Source organism: Hyalella azteca, unplaced genomic scaffold (assembly GCF_000764305.2).
Source record: "Hyalella azteca isolate HAZT.00-mixed unplaced genomic scaffold, Hazt_2.0.2 contig39, whole genome shotgun sequence".
NCBI classification, from domain to species: Eukaryota; Metazoa; Arthropoda; class Malacostraca; order Amphipoda; family Hyalellidae; genus Hyalella; species Hyalella azteca.
The window spans coordinates 126,637-146,627 of NW_025930401.1; the positions used below are offsets into that span (position 1 = coordinate 126,637).

The following is a 19,991-nucleotide window of genomic DNA, read 5'->3' on the forward strand; positions in this document are numbered from 1 at the left end:
TGTTACCTACGATAAAGAGTAAATAGTATTGGGATAATTTGATCTTTGAGCTATTAATGGGCTATTAATTGTTTGGAATAAGAGTATAGAAGCAGGCGAAAGTTCATCAGGAGAGATAAGTAAGGAAGAGGTTTGTTGATTAGGGGATTGGGCGAATTGGTTTCTTAAATTCATATTTACACGTTTTAATTGCAAAACAAATAACAATAAAATGGATTTCGTTCACCAGCGTGCATTACGACAATCCATTAGTCAAATCCTTCTAGAGGGAGTTAATGTAAAATACCAAAAGTCTAAATTGATGATCATTCAGACGGATCATAAAATACTGGTGGCAACTATAACTACTTGGCAAGGATAATCAGCCTGCAGCAACTCATGTTGGTGGTTGGAAGATTGGTTCAGTAGACTCGGTCCAACCGGTCGCCTATTGTAATTATAGCCGTAAGTTTGTCCGAGACGTGCAAATGAAATCTAACTTGATGGCCGGTTCATACGCTAGCCACATGATGCACAAGCTACTTATTATTCACTCAACCTTTCACTTTTGTCTGCACCGCTTCCGTTTGAAAGCAAACGTTGCAATTTTAGAGCATCTAAAATAACAAAATGCTGCAGAGATATCAATATATTTTATTCAGTTTTGCACGATATTATCACGGAGGTATACATCTGATCTATTTTTGCATGACATCTAGCTAGAAATGAAAATTGGAACATGCACTGTACTTTTAACAAATATCCGAGTGATGGCCTCGGCCTCATTGGCCTGTGCAGAATAAAGGGTGCGTCATAAAAACTCACTTATATATAAAGGTAGACAGTAAACATATGGTTGAACTATATGTATTAGTTCAACCACGGGTAGGAGTGTCTTAAATATAGATTATAAGATTTGTAGCAGACAAACAAACAAACAAGAACTGAATTTAAGGTGAAGTGTTGTAAAATGACAAAGGATTATTCTATCTGAAAGCTAACCCCCTGCAGATGCTGTGAGCTAAAAGTGACCGTCTGGTGGTACACGACAGTATTGGGTACGCAGCCGTGCATCATGCACTGCCTTAGCGACAATTCCGACAAACTATAAACCTCCACTAACTGTAGAAACGGACTAATGCCGAAGCTTTCGGTTGAATGTTTCTGAACGGACTTATACAGCGCCATGCATGTGCCTGCCCTCGTCACTTCTCTCTGAAGCAGAGAAGGTAGGAAGTCTTTGTGAAGCAACCGGCCTCACTGGGATTTCATTAACACCAATATGTACAATTTGTCACATCGATAAAAATATTGAAATAAGCAATAATAAAAACGTATAAAAATATCGTGAGCGATTTTCAATCGTTCACAGTGGGAATCGAAGCGGAGATAATGTAGTTCAATGGTATCTCTATTTTTGTAACCACTAATACGACTGAAATGTTGCAGATAACATGCACTGTTCTTGGTAACCGAATATCTCCTGTTTTTCAGTAGCTACGCAATGCAGACATAGAATTAAATGAAACGGGACATGATATTCCTCCTTGTTCATTTTGCTATTTTACTCGATAGAATTATCTGCCGAAATGATTAAGCGACATACAGGAATTAGTGAATAAAATGTTTTCAACTAATATCATAGTATGTTTGATATACTATTCAATACATTTGATGATCTTAAAATCATATATGGTAATAATTCAGCTAAACAAATTCGACTGCTGGCACGAAGTGAAAGGGGTTTTGGCAGCATAGAATACAGTCAGTAAAGCCTATTCCGTGCTTTTTAGAACATATATATATATATATATATACGCTTTTAAACTTTTATTGTAAGCTGTGAACGGACTCGTGAATGAGTATAAAGGTTGAAATTTCTACTAGAAACTATATATAGAAATTTCTACTAGAAAGAAATCTATTATAATGGACTATAATGAACATTGAAGGCTAAATTAATTTTGACAACAATGCATTATACCAACTACTTATATACTACTGCTGGGAACACTAGCTTCATTCCGGTAAGGTTTAATTGACGTGATGATGAATTGAACTTATTTTATTTTAAATACGGTTTCGGCATTAGAGAAAAATTAAATTACTAATAATGAAAATTATATTACGTGAGAATTTCTGGTATTCAAAAATACTCCAGATAAAACTTTAAAGATGGACCGAGTCACAAACGAGAGGCCTCAGCAGCAGCATTCACTTAATAATAACCAAAGGGACATGTTATCATTGACTGACGGTTTCAATCGTCGTGCATTTTTCCGATCATTCAATTGAAAAATTAGTAAATACTACCATGCATGCACCGCTGTTTTATGAAGATAATAAATAAAGTTACACAGTTCCCTCATTATCGTATTTTCGATGGGTTTCCTGTATAATTATCAAAGCTATTTTAAATTTATTTTTACACTGAACACTTTTTCTCGACGCTCTACCTCTCAATTCCTGTGCTGTACATATTTTTACATCAATGGAAGCCTATTCGATATCATATGCCTCCGCTTAAATTCACAGTGACAAACCTATAAATATTATCTTTAAAATGTGAACACATTTAGAACACACATACAATCGAACCAGAGTGCGCCTATCTCATGACGTCAAAGCCTGATAACAAACATGTATAATTAACCCGCCATCCTCGTCCTTGTCTGACCACTCAATATGCGGCACAGTTTGATGTAGGAAACTCCACTCATCAATTCATAACTATAATTAATCTATAATATTTCTTTGAAACCGTGCATGTGCTGCAATTCATTGCACTGGGTATCTTAGATACCACCTCGTTGGAACTGTTCCTCTTCCGGACAGACATCAGCAACTCAAGTAGAGCGCCCACGCCTGAATGATCGATCCGTGTGCAAACACCTTAGTACAATTTCTGCTCGGTTTGAGTAAATTTTTTTTTATGCCTGAAAACGTCTATGTAATTTCGCAGAATTATTCGGAATTAGTTTCACAACTACAAATTAGTTCTTACACTCTTATTCACGGATGTGATTTTGAGCTAAAAATTTGAATTCGCTTTCCAAACTTAGAATTTTTACTTACTTTACTAGAATTTACTTAGATATATTTTTCGTTCGAAGTTTAGAGGCTCAAGGGACGTCGTGCTAGGAAGTTCGCATTGTAGTATTTTTCATTCAGTTCGCTCCCATGCAGGTCCGGTGGGTCGAAGAGATAACACACTGAGCTCGACGAGCAGTATATGTGTCTCGTGGCTGCAATCATCTATTCATAATATTGCTGTTTTTCCATGATAGCAATTATTAATTAATTTATCTATCAATAGAGCATAGTTATTCCCGTTTGTTATACATCATTCCTGCCGAATGATGTCTTGAATATCTGTTGCACGTTGAGTGTTCCTGAAAATGAGGAGAAATCGTTCAAACAAGTATACTTCGATTCAAAGTTCACAAGTTAGATCAAGTTTCATCGAACACTGCAGGGTCCGGGAGCACGGTAGCAAACGTGACCTCACCTTCATAAAGCCCCTGTTAGACCCTCATTTTAGATGTTGCGAGAGTTCCTTCAGAGAGCAAGCAGTTCGAGAAATCGCAGTAAAACGGTCTTACCGGCATTTCAGTGGCCGGCCAGCCTGAAAAACACTGTGCGCCACTTTATTTTTTTTTTAATTTAACTCGAAAAACCTCTACCACATTGAAAAAAAGCAAAATGGTTTCTTTTCACGGGACTGCCGTCCACTAGAACGCGGACAGACAGCTTTTTCACCGTTTTTCGACCGGTTTTAACTTTCACGGCGACACCGAGTTGATTCCGTGAAACCGAGAATTGCTGTTATCGCTCGTATAATGGAGCACGATGACCTGCGACGTATCTTCACTCGTTGTAAAATTTCACTTTCATACCCGATGGCATTTACGAATGCGCCTGCTCAACAAGTAATTAATTACTGCTTGAAGGTTCTCTGACCACTGCTCAAGAGTCAAGCAAATTAACAAATTAGGCAAATTGATGCAGCCTGCAAAACAGCGAATCAGAGTTCATCTCAGCATATCAGCTGGAAACTGAGAATAAAAACATCATATTATGGTTTATTAAATTGTGCAGTTGCAAAAATCAACGTTATAGGCGAGAACTGAATTATTAGAGGACGCTTCCTATTTTCAGTTTCTCCACTAATTTCTTTACCAACTCCACAAGTTTTCAGTGATTTCGACGCCCATAAAATAAATAGCTCAAAAAGGACAGCTAAATAATCAAAGCTCAGTGCTTATAATATATAGTGGTAAATAAACCTAATCAAGAATTATGAAGCGGAAAAGCTTATGTGAATTTTTATGTAAATATAGTATTAGTACCATTTTCGCTATAAAATCCACCTTTACAACGACTGGGAGTATTCTTTCTAAGAAGGTTTAATTGAAGTATTGAGTAGTGAAATATTTTTATTAAAAAAGAGAAACAACTACAGAGTTTTGAGCTTATGGAATTTGATGAGGTGACAAGTGCTCTAATGCTCAAAATTGAAACTTCATATTTCTGAGATAGAATTATCGTAGAGATTTACGGCGTCTGTCATTAACAAAATCTATTTGAAATGTTAGTCTTGATCAGGTGCCCTTTTCGAGACCCCACACAAGTTTGTGCATGCATTTTTGAACAACGAATCTGCTCTACTAATATCGCCTCTCATCTTACGTGGTTATCATGAATGTTCAAAAAAATTTATTATAAGTGACGAATTTTGATATTTTTGACGTTGGAAGCCCGGTTGCGATACTTGTTTTAAAAATTTTTTCTTCATTTCGAAAAATTTTGTCAACGATATGCCACAGTTGCCATATGCCACCTACCTACATAAATTTAAAGAGCAAATTTTAATTTGTCGAAGATAAGCTTTTAAACATTTAAGAAATAAATAAAGGAAAAACAAAACCAGAACATCAATAAAAAAATTTTATTGATTACTTTTAGATGGGTCTTTAGAGAATATTATTCAACTTTGATGACCTTATATTCTAAAAACGGTATTTATCCGGACATAGAAGTGTTAAAAAAAGTATGAAAAAGGCTGAGTGGAATTTTTTTATAAACTCGTCCATGTGTTCGTTTTACATGTAGGAGTAATCTCGAATATCATGGCTGTCACATTAAGCCTCAAGAGAACGAAACATTATATCTAATTTTAAAACACATTGGCCAATTATCGATGAGTTTTAAACGACACTTCAATCTTATTTAACTTATTTAATCTCCACTTTAGATAAGTCATTTGACAACTGATATGAATCAGTTGATGGCTTGACGAATGTTGTTGAGTCCGATGGTTATCTCTAGTGCAGTCGAACGAAATCTGTGTTCTAAGAGGGCTCTCATTCAGCACGTGCAGCGAGAAGGTGGAATCATTACAGTAAATAATACAATTGCTACACCATTAATCATATGCTATACTCTATAAATGAAACCCTTTAGATAAATAAAAGGTAGTTCTGTCCGAGAATCGTCCATTTGAAATGGAGTATTCAATTTGCCCTAATAAAATATTGTCCATTAATTGCCAGTTTCAGCACTCGTCGAGCGCACTCCGAAACAGAATTTCCCAAGCTGGCTTCCAAAATCTGTAGCTCGTATATTTCCTATTGCATACGCCATGCAGTGGTTTGTGTATGTGTTTTTAGCTTTGTTATGGACTTTTCCAAAAGCACATCAGGTATCTTCTTCAAACCAATCTGCTGTTCTCATTATCAGTGATATTTTTATTCATCCACAAAGTACCGACATTTTGAACGATCATATTAGAATCGACGAAAATGCCCAAATTCACAATAATCATTCAATATTAACATCAAAATTAACTCAGTACCGATACCTAACTCATCAATTTGGTACCGATAATGCCGGACTACAAAGATTTGAAACCAAAGAACCAAATGCGACTTCCAAAAGTGGCGTGACGTCCACGTATGGTCCCTACGATCAAGATTGTGATGGAATGAACCAGACGTTGAACATGAACTGTACTTCACATAACAGCTCCATCGAAGAGGACGTGAAGTGTTCCGGAGATGGTTTACTGCGAACCACTCTTCTGTTTGGAATGTGTATGACTATGATAGTCATCGCCGTTGGCGGGATTGGCAATGGAATCACAATTCTCATACTTATTCATCAAATGAGTCTGGGATTGCGTCAGCAACAAATTCGAACGACAGCATCGTCGGTTCTTGTGTTGAATCTTGCCATTGCTGACTTGTTCTACAGCGTCTTGTGTCTGCCTTTTATTTTCACAATATACCTCATCATATTCCGATCAGATCTGGTAAGTTAAAGTGTTTTCCGATGCGATGTCATGACAAACTTTGACATTTCGTCATTAAAATTCGTTTTCTAAGTTTGTTGGGCTTCATAGATTTCAATTAAAAATATTCTGATAAAATGAAATAATTTTCAACAATTTGAAGGTCTGCAGCCCCGGGCTTGTAGAAAGTATTTGTAACGAAGTTGTACTCTGAATTTGTTTCTTCAATTTTAACTGAAGAAACGAAACAAATAAATCTTGCTAAAAACTATGTAGTGTCAAACATCCACAGGATCTCGAAGCTCCTCTAGCACATGGATTTGAGAACAAGTGTCAATTTTCAGCTTTCTTCCGCTACACAACCTGCATTTCCGAGTGGACCACCATCGGGCTAATGGCTCTCGAAAGTTGAGTATCTTTAGTTCAGGAAAATCGATCATCAGTGTTGAAAATTGTGCCTCTTCGTATATATAATGAGAGTATATTATATTATCAGTGCATTTCAATAACGTCTGTTGCGTGTATATAATGTACAATATAACATATGTATAATATAACGATAATAAGATAAATTATAAAAAATACTAATATTTTAAATATCTAATAGTATCACAAAAATATTATATATGTTTAACATAATAATTTGTTTTATATGACGATTCTTTCAAGTTTCACCAACTCTTAGCAACGTAAATTGCAACGCTCCGTGCTCTGAACTCGAGCTTCGTTGAGTCAGATTATCAACACTCAATTGCCGTTTAACGGAACATGCAATTGAAATTAATAAAACCTCGATATGTGGTTAGAATTTGAACGAGTTAAAATTACTTGCAAGCCTTATTTTGTTTAAAAAATATCCAAGTTTGTATTTTCAGAGTCGAGAAACTACAGCAAGGCTCTGTAGCGTGAGGTAACTTCATTTCTAGCTTCAAAAACTTTGAGAACAACCTTACATTATTATGAAATTTTCCCAAAAGAAAGTAACCGTTTTCTTCCCTTTAGGTTCATCACGATCAGTCGATATGCTCGCTGGCAGAAAGGCGGCTACCGCTGGTTCACTCCCAAAAAGTCTGCGTGTTACTGCCTCTTGATATGGATTCTGAGCATTTGCATGCAGATGCCCACGCTCCTCGAGGTGAAATTAGTATAGCCCACTTCGATATAGCTTCTGCAGTGAAATAATTAATATAAGCAGTTTCAACAGCACCAACTACGTAACTTTCTAAACTAGCGGTTGAACACATTTAGTAAAAAGTTTCCCTTTCAGCTTTCTCATTGACGATCGTGGATGAGCAATCGCTACAACAGTCAACAATATGAATATTGGAATGAAACAATTATAAATTTTCGACCAGAACTTTACCTGCTATTCATTAATTAGATATAATTGGTCGCCTGCCGAAGACCACCACTGCCCTGGATGTAATGGACCATCATGATTCCTGCCTTCCGGAACGTAGCCTTCAACACTTCAAGCCGTCCGTATCTAGGCCGTGGGTCGAACCAGCCCTCGGTCGAACGGCCACTTGTCGAAGGACGATAAATTTTAGAACAGAACTATACTATCTGAAACCTAACCTCAGATGCGGTGAACGTAAAATTACGTAATTTAACGATGCCCGGAAGTCAGATTCGATCCGCGGCCTGGTGGTGCACGGCAGGTTCTATGCGAGGCCGGAGGAAGACAAAGCCGAGTGGTTCACGGCTGATGGTGGATGTCCGGAGAGGTCCAAGGCGTTCGATTCAGGGCTTATTGGTGCACAAAATTGGTGGTGCACGGCTGCGCTCTCGATATAATTATTCTACACAGATGAAGTAGAAGTAATTCCTTTTAACTCCGACGTCTTCCGGACCATACTTTATGAGAGTAGGATGAACACGCTGTGGCACCTAACCTTACGGATAGGCAGGCGCCTTCTTAACTGCAGTGCCAGGTTTTCCATAAATATTTTGTGTTGCCGCAAGTTTCTCTTGATTTGAGTTAAAAACTTATACGGAACTTAACACAGCTCAAACATTTCTGAAATTCTCATATAAGGGCAGGTAAAGAATATATTCGTCACTGAGACATTGTCGAACTTCGCTAAAAAAATGAAAATTGTCAATTTTCATGACCTCGTACATTATTCGAAAATATCTTCCTTCTCCTTATTTTTAGTCCTAGATTCATTAATTCGAGAGTAATCGTGTAATTTTTACATAAGGTGCATTTTGAGATGGTCTGATAGCACTCGTACTTATTCTTGTAATTCGATTTACTTTGGAGTAACATAACTAAACCATTTGACAGGTTGGTGCGTTTTTTGGCAAGTTTGGCTACAACGTAGACACAATTAAGTGCGACTTCGTCAGCTCCGAAGGTCAAAGTTTCGGGATGCGTGATTTCTTCTTTCTGATGGAGGCGCCCATTCCGTGCGCTCTAATCCTAGTGGGCTACATCGCCATCATTGTGCGCATCAAAAGCAGTACTCGGTTCATGAAAAAATTTGGGTGAGGTTTTCTCTTGAAATAATAAATAACAGACATAATAATGGAATGGAATTATGGTAGAGGTAAAATTCAGACTGAAAAAGTGAATGGAAAATCACTTCTATGCCAATTCGATACAAATTAATATGAAAATCAACCCACAATTTGGGCATGCACTTATCAGCTTCTCTGCAATAATAGCTAGCCGTCAGCGGCAGTTTTTTTTGCAAGCGTTTCTTTATATGCAGTTTAGTTATATATTGGTTTTCGTGATCTAAAATTTATCGCTACGTGTACTTGGCAATATTTTTATAATCCGCACCAGCGGATAACTTCAGAGTACATTCTTTGTTCCCTGGTCTGGACGGGAGCGCAGCCGTGGGTAACAAAATTGACTCGTTAACAGGCCCTGGGCGCAACGCCAACCATCAGCATGCAATAGCTACACATAGCCTCAGATCAATGAGCTGTGGGCAACTCCGGCTAACAGTAAATCCGCTTTGCACAACACAGCCANGTCATGAAAAGATCCGGTCAAATGAAACGATATTAGATCTATAAACAAGGCACGAAAAGGAAAGGAATCGGCGACAGGCCACATCAGGCCTACACTTCAGCGCCTAGATCACTATGTTATGTTATGTTATAATGAAACGTCTTGACTTTAACTTACTTGCGATTGTAAGCAGTAACTATGTTTTTATAGATGAAAAATTTAATTTAGTGATCAATTTGGATTCTCATCCACGCAACTCGTCCACTTTTATTTTCGAAATTATACATAGATTTTATGTAATTAATTAAGCATATTGCATTTTAAAATCACGATATAATAAAGTTGAAGACATGAAGTGAATGATGCATTTTTTGCAATAATCTAGTTCTAGTCCATATTTCTCTATGCTTAATATTTTAGATTCTTCCGCAATTATGAATTCATGGTACTAACTGTAATTAGGCAATAATCATACAGTTTTCAAGATATATTCCGTTACTGACTAAAACTTCAAATACTCAGGGATAATATCATCACTACTTGTACGATGAGGTATATAGCGTTGCGTGGTACCGGTGACTACATTACTTACAGTACACCATAAATCCATAAACAACGGACCCAACGCTAAAATCTACAACGTGTCCTAAATTTAGAATATGGTAAAATATATAAAGTTTAAGATATAAAATAAGAATAATATATAATATAAAATATATAAAATATATAAAATAATAATAAGATAATAATAATAATAATAATAATAAAATTGAAGATGAAAACTAACTTCGTTCACCTGCGTGAACTACGATAATCCATTAGTCAAACCCTTCTGAATGGAATGAATGTAAAATACTAAAAGTCTTAAATGATAAACATTCAGATGGATTATAAAATACTGTTAGCAACTTCTTGACAAGGATAATCAGCCTGCAGCAACTCATGTCGGTGGTCATGGAAGATTGGTTCGGCAGAGTCGGCCGAACCGGTTGTCTGTTGTAATCATACCTAGCAAATGAAATGTTACTCAATTGCCGTTTGATACGCTAGCTACAAAACGCACAAGCTACGTATTATTCACTCAAACTTTCATTCACCTGCACTGCTTCCGACTTGAATGAAAACGTTGAAATTTTAGAGCGTCTAAATTATGCAGAGATATTTATACACTTTATTCAGTTTTGTAGGAGCTGGTTTATTTTTTTTTTCACATGGTAACTCGTTAAAAATAAAAATTGGAACATGCACGGTACATGTAACATATTAGAATACCCGAATGATGGCCTGTGCAGAGTACAGGGTGCGACAGAAAAACTCACATATAGGTAAACATTCAACAAACTGCTCAAGAGGCGAAAGCAAGTAGCTCAAATTCGATTCTTCCATTAGGTATAGATCCTTAGATTTTGGTGGCAATCGTTTTGAGCCGAGGTTATGCGGTGTACTCGCGCTCGTCGTTCCGTGGACGTTTTATTGAGGGGTACCTGCCGTGCCTTTGAAATCACTCCTAATAATTTTATGTTCGTGTATATAAATTATTATTATCGTCATTTTTAAATGCATGAAATTCTATAAAATATGGCCTGAATATGTTGTTGATGCATCAGACATTCTTGTGTAACAGGTGTTTGTTGTTGTACTACACGGAAGATGCTGGGGTTTTGCAGTAGGTCCGTTTGGAATTCGCTACTAGGCTCGGCCTAATCTCAAGGTCAATCAAACGATGAATGTTAGTGCTTTTTATTGGAAAATTCGGTAAAATGGGTTACATGGTGTAAATCATCTTGTAGGCGGATATANGCGGCCTTCGCGCCTACATTGGCTACGCTTTCAATTACGAGATTACATCTGTTATACAATAATGTCATGAACTTTGCCAACGTGATAGTCCTGGGGTCGTCACTAGATTTTAAGGACAGGCGGCTCATCCCTCCCTGGATGCACAGGATGTCAGCGAATGTTCAATTACACAAACAATTAGCAATATCATGAGTACTGTTCAAAAAGAACCACAGAAATTACTGTTTGTTTATTGCGTCTTTTTTAAGCCACATTATATTAAATTTATCGGGTGTATAAAATAAATAATAATAAATTATAATAAAAATTTTCTTATAACCGCCAGGCTTCGGACAAATTTACGGCCGGACCGCCTAGGCCACTACGGAGCTATTTTGCAAGATATGTATTGTAAATTTACTTTACAATGAAAATAATAATTTCTTCTCAAACCTTGTATTAACTTGGGTTATTTTGCGACAGGTTCACTTTCTTTTGTCATTTTTTTCAACCAATCCGAGTCGAAATTCAATTCGTCCATTATCTTTTGATATCTTAATATATTCTAATGATTTTCTAATAATTTCACAGTAGCTTATGGCAAACCAATAATGCATATTTTGCTTATTTATATATTTTTCCTGAGATCAATTTCGCCAATCAAGGAAATTCCCGAATTGTTTGGCAACACAACAAAATTCCTTTATGGCAATGTTTTGTTTCCCGCCATGACAGCACGTGCACTTTCTGTGGTAGAAGGCTTGAAGTTATCGAAAATATATTCAACATGAGTGACACCGAGGAGCCGACTATCGCTCAAAATAGCGTTCTAACTAAGTACAAAACTGGAGCTGAAATTGTAAATAGTAAGTATTGGCTAAATGTTGCGCCTGTTGTTAAATTAATAATGTGGATAAATTGCTGATGTGAGTGTGGCTGGTACGCTGCGTACGCATACCGGGTGATTTTGTAGACATGAAAGTATTGCGTTCAGTACTAGTATGCTCACTACGCTGATTGTTAATTTCAAGTCAGTAACTTTACTATGAGGATTTATTATGGATAGCCTATTTGTGAATTACATGAAATTATGAATGAATGGTTAATGTTAACTTTTTTTACAGGAGTACTAGAAAAACTCATTACCAGCTGTGTTGATGGTGCATCTGTACAAGCCATTTGCAGAGAAGGAGAAAAGCTTATTCAGGATGAACTCAAAAAGGTTATTATCAATCTTATTTTAAGCTTTTTGAAATTGTTACCAACCATATTCAACATCTACTAGCCTATTTGTTTTTATATATTATAATTCATATCAACTTTGGATTCAACTTATTTTAAATTTTTCTGGAATCCTGTTATTAATGGAAGGGTGGCTTGCAAGCAAGGCAATCAATGTGGAATTTGAGTGAGGTAATATGTGAAAACTTGCCCTGGCTACATTGCCACCATAACGTTGATAAAAAAAAATCACAAAATGGCTCAAAGTAGAATTCTCTTCTATACCTACCTTTACAAAGTTGACAGACTATTGGACTGGGCACTTGAGTAAACTGGACTTAGGCATGACTTTTTCATTAAGAGCAGCCCCGTAGCTTAGTTTCACCAGGCTCCGGCCACCCTTCCAGAATGTCAACTTGTCAAGTGCTGTTGCTGTCTTTTTTTTTAATGTACTAACCTCTTTCTGAAGATCATTTGATGTCCATCTGTATCATGTATGCAGATATTTTTGTAATGCTGGTGTGATTTTCTTCAATAAAGCATAGGTAAGCTTACTTTCTGCATGATTTTTCTTTTCAGTTGGCACTGCTCAAAAAAAAAACTATTTTGCTTTTTTGCAAATCAAAATAAAGATAATTACTGCACCTGTGCACTGCCACCATGTTCTCAAATTTAGTTATTTTGGTGGCTGAAAGTTTTATTAGCTAGCTTGCCTTCAAATTGGCTCCTATTCTAAAGTTTAAATAATTTTTTATACTATGATAAGGTGTATATATATTATCTTGAGTAGGTAGTTATCAGTTGTTGTGTGAAGAAATTAGCCAAGTTTATTTTCAGAAAGAAAATTGTAGACTTTCAGTGATTCATGAATGCTTAATTCAAAGTGAACAGTTAGACCAAACCTTCAATCTTGGTGTTAATGGTATTTGATTTTATTGAACACTACTTTCTGAGTACTTTGTATGTTTTGTATCAAGCTGCCACATTAATTGAGACTCTTTAAATTATGAACAATTAATTCATAGTTTTCTGTAATGCTAGAAATGCTTCTTCAGAACTATATATATATGCCCTGAATTGGATTTTCAATCTGAAGATGCTAATGTCAATTTTGTTAGGATCCATTGAAGCTATAGGTAGTGCATGGTATATCAGTAAGAGATTCTGATTTTTCTCTACTATTTTCTCACACTCGGCACTAGTCACTGTACAAATAGCAATAGTCACTTGATTGCTGCAGGAAATATTTCAAGGTAGAAGTTGATGCAAATGGGGAAGTTGATCATAATAATTGATTAGATATTTTAAAACTAAAAAAAATCATGTTGATCAACATTAATATGCTAACTACTGATCTACAATAGGATTGCTGAAAATCTAATGTTTGTATCATGTTGCCAGGTTTACAGGAAAGATAAGGACCTAAGTAAAGGTATAGCTTTCCCAGTATGCGTCTCCATCAACAACTGCATCAATCACTTCTCACCTCCCAAGTCTGAGGACGATGTTGCCATCAAGGATGGGGATTTGGTCAAGCTGGACCTTGGAGCCCACATTGATGGTTTCATCTCGGTTGTGGCGCACAGTCTTGTTGTGGGGGCAAACAAGGATAATAAAGTAAGTTCTAATCTCTTTTCTTGTGTTTTTGCTTAGAAAACTTATTATTGTTTCAAATTTGAGTGTGATACTGCAATCCACAAAATTATACATCACAGATTTCCTTAGCTTTTATTCCTGCTTCTCATTTTGTTATTGCAAGTATCTTGCAGGTAGCTTAAACCCAAATAATATTCATTTAAAAATTACTTTTTAAAGACAACGCTTCTAAAGAGGCGAGTGTCACTGATGTTACACATGTAGAATGAATTTCTAACTTTATGTTTAAATATTGAAAAATTATGATTTTTTTGTATTTCTAGAATTTTTTTACAACACTTCTCTTTAACTTCACTTCTTGTTTGTTTGTCTGTCTGTCTGCGACAAATCTTGTATGTAATCGATATTTAACACACTTCTACCTGTCCAATCGATCTGAAATTTGACACACTTTCATAAAGTTGGAGACAATGCATGAATCAATTGACAGAATAAATAATTTTATAAATAAAAAAAAATTCAAAATTGAAAAAATTATTTTGTCTGCTACAAATCTTATAATCCATATATGACACGATTTGACCTGTCGAGTTGATCTGAAATTTTGCACAATTGCATAAAGTCAGAGACAATGCATGAATCAATTGACAGAATGAATAATTTTGAAAATTTACAAAATTTTGATATCTTAAAAAAATTTGAAGAATAATTTTTTTTTCAATATATGAAAATGAAATTAGAAATTCATTGTACATGTGTAACATCCAAGATACTGGATTGTTCAGAAGTGTTGTCTTTAAAAAAACAATTTTTAAACGCATATTATTACAATTTAAAATAATTTATTCCGTCAATTGATTCATGCAATGTCTCCGACTTTACGCAAGTGTGCAAAATTTCTGGTCAATTGGACAGGTAGAAGTGTGTTAAATATCGATTATAAGATTTGTAGCAGACAAACAACAAGAAGCAATGTTAAAGAGAAGTTTTGTAAAGAAAGTGGTTTCAAAATTACCAAGAAATTAAATAGGATGAAGTTGATTACTTTTTTAGAGTTTTATACTTAATTTATTTAATGATCACCTATTTAAGTACAGATTACAGCCGTTGAGTAGGTGTTACCAATTTTTTCTGCCAACAGATAACTGGCCGGAAGGCTGAAGTGATGCTTGCAGCTCACTATGCAGCAGAGGCAGCACTTAAACTAATGAAGCCTGGCACAGAGAACTCGGCCATCACCAGCGCTGTTACAAAAATCGCTGATGTGTACAAATGCAATCCTATTGAAGGAATGCTATCCTTCCAGTTGCAACAGGTAACTTTACAGATCTGCTATAGATTTTGATCTGTTTATTTTTTGTCCCTGGATGCTCAAAGAAATTTGTGGCTTCATTAGAAATTCATTTAATGGTGATGTATATTAGCTTTTTTCATTTTTGAGGGATGTTTATTTGTAGTGAACGGTTATTAAATATTTACTTCCATAAGTTCCATTGGAAAACATTTATCTAGAATTTTTCATGCTACTCCTTTCTAGAACCGCATAGATGGAGACAAGATGATTCAGCAGTTACCTGTTGGCAGTGTACGCAAAGATGTGGAGCGAGCGACCATCGAACTGAATGAGGTCTATGCTATTGATGTCGTAATCTCTACAGGCAAGGGACAGGTATGTTTCACTGCGTTTTTTTTTTTTTGTGTGTTCGTAAATGTTATTATTGTTGTTCTTCATGATCAGCACAATTGTCTCAATTACATTTCTTTCTTATTTTTTAATTCGCTCCAAAATTTACATCCTTGGGAAAGTATAGTATAGGAAACCATTGCTGATTTCTAGTCTCATAGGGAAAGAAGAAAATTTGAGCATGCTTATTTTTCTCTTGTTTCAAAGTTTTTTCTGCCGTTAAATTCTCACTTCTGAATAATCCTACAGTTGGATACTGACAAGTCTCCCATTCCAACAAGCTTAGGGAATAATATTCATCTCAGTCGTCTGATATATCTATGAATTTCTACTTATTTTGTGAATTTCGTGTCCTAAATGCACCTGTTAAGTTGTTAACTGCAATGATGAGAGCGCAAGCTATCTCATCCTGATGCCCCATGATGAGCCACAAGCGCCAGGGGCCAGCTGATGTCTCCTTTTTCCATCAATGATTCATGGTTGTTGATTCATGCTTCATGATCCCTTCTTTTGCAGGGAAAGGAAATGGACACCAGAGTTTCTATTTACAAGAAAACTGATGAAGTATACAGCCTCAAACTTAAGTGTTCTCGAGAATTCTTCAGAAAGGTGCGTGATAAGCCTGTTTGTATTGTGATCAAATTACCTTAAGAAAATCCGTCTTCAGATCTATACTCAAGAAAATCGTTTATTGAGGTGCTTACAGTCGTGTCACACGCTCCGACGCTTAAAGTTTGCTAATGCTTTCAGTGAATACTTCTAAACTTCAATCTTCTCAAATTTATCGGTACAGGCAGTTACCTAGTTTCGTAAGATTTAAATTGAAATGCAGGCACTAATAACTTCATGAAACTTGTATTCTTAGTAGTTTCTTCCATCACCACTGCTAATCCCATCCCCCACTGCTAAAGTTATTGTTGAATTTTCCAACAGTCAACATTAAAATTCTTTTTATAGTGAAAATGCTTGTGTTTTTTAGGTGAGCAAAGAGCTCGGTCATATGCCCTTCAATCTGCGCGTATTTGATGACGAGAAGAAAGCCCGCATGGGCGTAATGGAGTGCGTGACCCATAAGCTGGTGACACCGTATCCCGTGCTGTGGGAGAAGCCAGGCGAGCTCGTAGCCCAGTTCAAATACACCGTCCTCATCACCGCTGATGGACCTCAGCGGATAACTGGCCTGCCTCTCGATGTCTCGCTCTGTCAAACTGATATCAAGCTCGAGGACCACCTTGCTGCTCTCGTAAGTTCTCGTGCTCAGCCTCATCGTTTTTCCAACATCTGTGCTAATTTCTTATTTTTAATTAATTGACAATACCACAAGAATTCGCCATTTCTTTATAAGAGAAAACGTTTCGGAGTCCAGCTCCATCGTCAGTTCATAACACAATGTTGAGTTAAAAAGAAGTTCAGTCCAGTATAAAACGTGATAGAGGGAACAGTGAAAATTTTCACTGTTTTCTCTTATAAAGAAGTGGTTAATTTTTGTGTTATTTCCTTTGCTTTTAAATTTCTGGTTAACTTGCGATTTAAGCAAACGACTGATTTTAATTCCTTATTTTGTTTTCATTAAATATTATATTTCCGTCCATGCAAAGATAACATAAGAAAAAAAAATGTCAGCGTTCGAATGTCGCTGCTTTTGCTGAAGTGTTGTCTTGGCGTTTATTGTTTTGTTACTTTTACCACAAATTTTTTGTCCCGTGCAGAGTTTGGTGACTGGTGAAGAGAAGAAGGCCGAAGAAGTTCCCGCTGCTGCCGCACCAGCGCCTGCGCAGACGTGATGACTTGGGCTGCGTTCTCGATTGCCAGTTCACCGCGTCCTGAAAAGCATTTCTCTACACTTGTCCACGTAGTGCAAAACTCTTGACGATCCAGCTATTTTCTTATTTAACCGAGTAATCTCAAACCTGGAATTAGCTTGCTGACTGACTCAATTAATTTGAATATTTCCAAGCTAATCTTGCGTCCCGAATTTTTTGGGATCTTTATTCGAGCAGCTCGTGTTTTATAAATCACGATCATCAACATCGCGGGCAAACCTGTTTTAGCTTGATATCACTCGTGCTCTTAGCTGGCAAATACTTAGTTAATCCTTGACATCTTGATGAGCTGAATTTTCAAGACGAGTTTCGGTCAGCTTGCTATAGCGCCTGTCATTCCGTACAAGAAACTTCGTTGGTGTGATTGGTGAATTCTGCTCTTTTTATTGCACGTGAAAAAAGACGTTTTCAGTATAAATCACTATTAGCTAGCAATTTTGTCTCTAATTTGTCAGGCATTGCAGTGATTCGTGTTTTTCATTTTGAATAGTTTCTGTGACCAGTGTAGATTTCGAACTATGGCGTTCCTGAAAGTCCGTATGTGCGTTAGTGATGGACATTTCGCTGTCAGTTACAACGCAGGCTATGTTCTCAAACGACTTTAGTCCGTCGGGAAACGTCATATCACCATTGGTCTTTGTGGGAAAAAAATTGAATAAGGTACTTTAGGCTTCTGTGCCTCGACAACTCTAATTATAGTGACAGTATTGGTGAAATAGCTCAGTAACTTGCTATCGGCTTATCATATTTAGGAAGCGCCAAGTTCTTGCATTTTAACTCAAGATCAGGTGGGTGCAACTATGATGAAGGTGCCCTATTAATGGTAAAATTGTGTTGCTTTATTTTAATGCGACTGGTGTTACTAATGCTAACTTTTCCTATCACTGTTCACGAATGTATACACATTTCAGATTTTAATTGAAATACATATTTTTGAGCATTCTAGTGCTATTGACTCAACTTTTTATTTGTTGTGAAACGAGTGATGGGCTTGTTTGTTCCAGTTAATGTCCACTAGTAAACTTTTATTCTAAATTGTGTTTTTACCCGACCTTTATTTACGCTAGCTAATCGTAATTTCATGCACGTACGCTAGTATGATATTGAGGTCTCGACTACATAACTAGATACATCAGTTCAGTATAGGTCTCTGTAGTCTGATAATCGTGAAAGAGATCACGCTGAAGGAATACATTAGTGCAGTTCCTGAAGCCGCGTTCACGTTAGATGTCCAGAGATATCCATAATTATACTGTCGCAATGACGCGCTGTAGATGATTTACCATCATATTTGTTTGCCTGAAGAGCTCGGACAGCAACACAATACGCTTGCCTGAGCACCTTAGATTATTGCTCACTGCGGTTATTACAATGTAGAGAAACACCAGAAATGATTTGTGTTTGTTTCGCTTGTTGCTCATTGGAGTGTGTCAACAATAAGCAATTTTCGATCTTTAATTAGCTAGTTCCAACTCGTTAAACAGTTGATAAGGAAAGGCGGTGAAACGGGCGTGGGAGACTAGTCATCGGTGGCGCGATAGGAAACGATAAGGCACGTCAGGGAATCGCTGCACAAGTTTCTCAACTGGGCTACATCGGTGGTCATTCGTGCGACTGGGTTTGCGATACACGAGATCATGGTAATTAAACTAAGACGTTGCTCAATTCTAAATATGTATCGTAGTTCTTTAGGTAGTCGAAAAATGAAATTTACCAATTTCGTCGTGAAACTACTTAGAATAGAAGTGTCGGCGTTGAAGAAATAGGCCCATGGCCTGTTGCCGATTCTTGAACTTTTCGTGACTTGATTCACAAGGGATCCGTCCTGTGGAACCCGATCTTTCTATAGCTGACGATTGATTGAGATAGCTGCTGGACTTATTGCCTGATCCGTGTAGCTATTGAATACGATCTTTCAATTCTCACTGCAGATGCGGCATTTTTCCGGATTGTGTCTCTTCTTTACCATTCTCGTCTTGCGAGAAGTGTCTACTCAAGGTCAGTAGATTTCGCTTTCAGTAACTAGGTGCAAATTACGTATCCGTGCTGCTCTAGAAAATTACAATGAAAAAGTCAAAGAAAAAAAATCACGAAACGAATAAAATGAGAACTTATAGCCTCTTTCAAAGAAGTCTATGGATTGATTCGCATACAGAAGTAAAAAAAAAAAGTCAGACAATTTCGAAAACAGATAATAGACTTCTTTCTACGTGTGGTATGGAGTCAACTCAATATCTACATTCAAGAACAATGTACTTTCTTAGAATTGAACATTTTGGCTATAATGATCGTAATTTATAATTTGAACAAGGCAAGCATTTTAATGAGATTTTGATGTATTTACCGATAAAAACATGATTAATCATTCTAGCGGCGTTACTAATTTATCTTTATAGAATAAAATCTGCTAAAATTGCCTCGAGCCTAATTTTTCCCTAATTAAAAAGTTTAACGATAAATTAAAACGCACGGAATAATGTTCGAAAATCAGTTTTAAATGCTCATTTGCGTAATTTTTGGTGCAATTTTTATCATTTGTAGATTTATTCCTAATTGCAAAGTAATCATCTGCAGATGAGAGAACAAAGATTGTTGGCGGGACAGAGGCAGCTCCTGGCGAGTTTCCTTTCGTGGTGAGTAGTTGAAGTGACGCTT

The 19,991-nt window shown here is 36.6% G+C and overlaps 2 protein-coding genes and 1 long non-coding RNA gene across 3 annotated transcripts; all 3 read left to right on the top strand.

The window, feature by feature from the left end:
* The first annotated feature begins 6,142 nt into the window (after positions 1 to 6,142).
* Positions 6,143 to 8,762, top strand: LOC125179499 (allatostatin-A receptor-like). The gene is made up of 4 exons (XM_047885521.1): positions 6,143 to 6,289; positions 6,561 to 6,675; positions 7,246 to 7,403; positions 8,559 to 8,762. Exons 1-4 carry the CDS (start codon positions 6,143 to 6,145, stop codon positions 8,760 to 8,762), a joined length of 624 nt encoding a protein of 207 aa, XP_047741477.1.
* Positions 8,763 to 11,718: 2,956 nt separating this feature from the next.
* LOC108665105 (proliferation-associated protein 2G4) lies at positions 11,719 to 18,371 on the top strand. The gene is made up of 8 exons (XM_018151827.2): positions 11,719 to 11,878; positions 12,137 to 12,234; positions 13,635 to 13,850; positions 14,971 to 15,144; positions 15,367 to 15,498; positions 16,030 to 16,122; positions 16,493 to 16,756; positions 17,223 to 18,371. The coding sequence occupies exons 1-8, from the start codon at positions 11,800 to 11,802 to the stop codon at positions 17,295 to 17,297; spliced, it is 1,131 nt and encodes a 376-aa protein (XP_018007316.1). The 5' UTR covers positions 11,719 to 11,799; the 3' UTR covers positions 17,298 to 18,371.
* Positions 18,372 to 18,863: 492 nt separating this feature from the next.
* LOC108665099 lies at positions 18,864 to 19,971 on the top strand. The gene is made up of 3 exons (XR_001930415.2): positions 18,864 to 18,976; positions 19,268 to 19,334; positions 19,911 to 19,971. It is a non-coding gene; the product is annotated as an uncharacterized LOC108665099 (long non-coding RNA).
* The last annotated feature ends 20 nt before the right edge of the window (positions 19,972 to 19,991 follow it).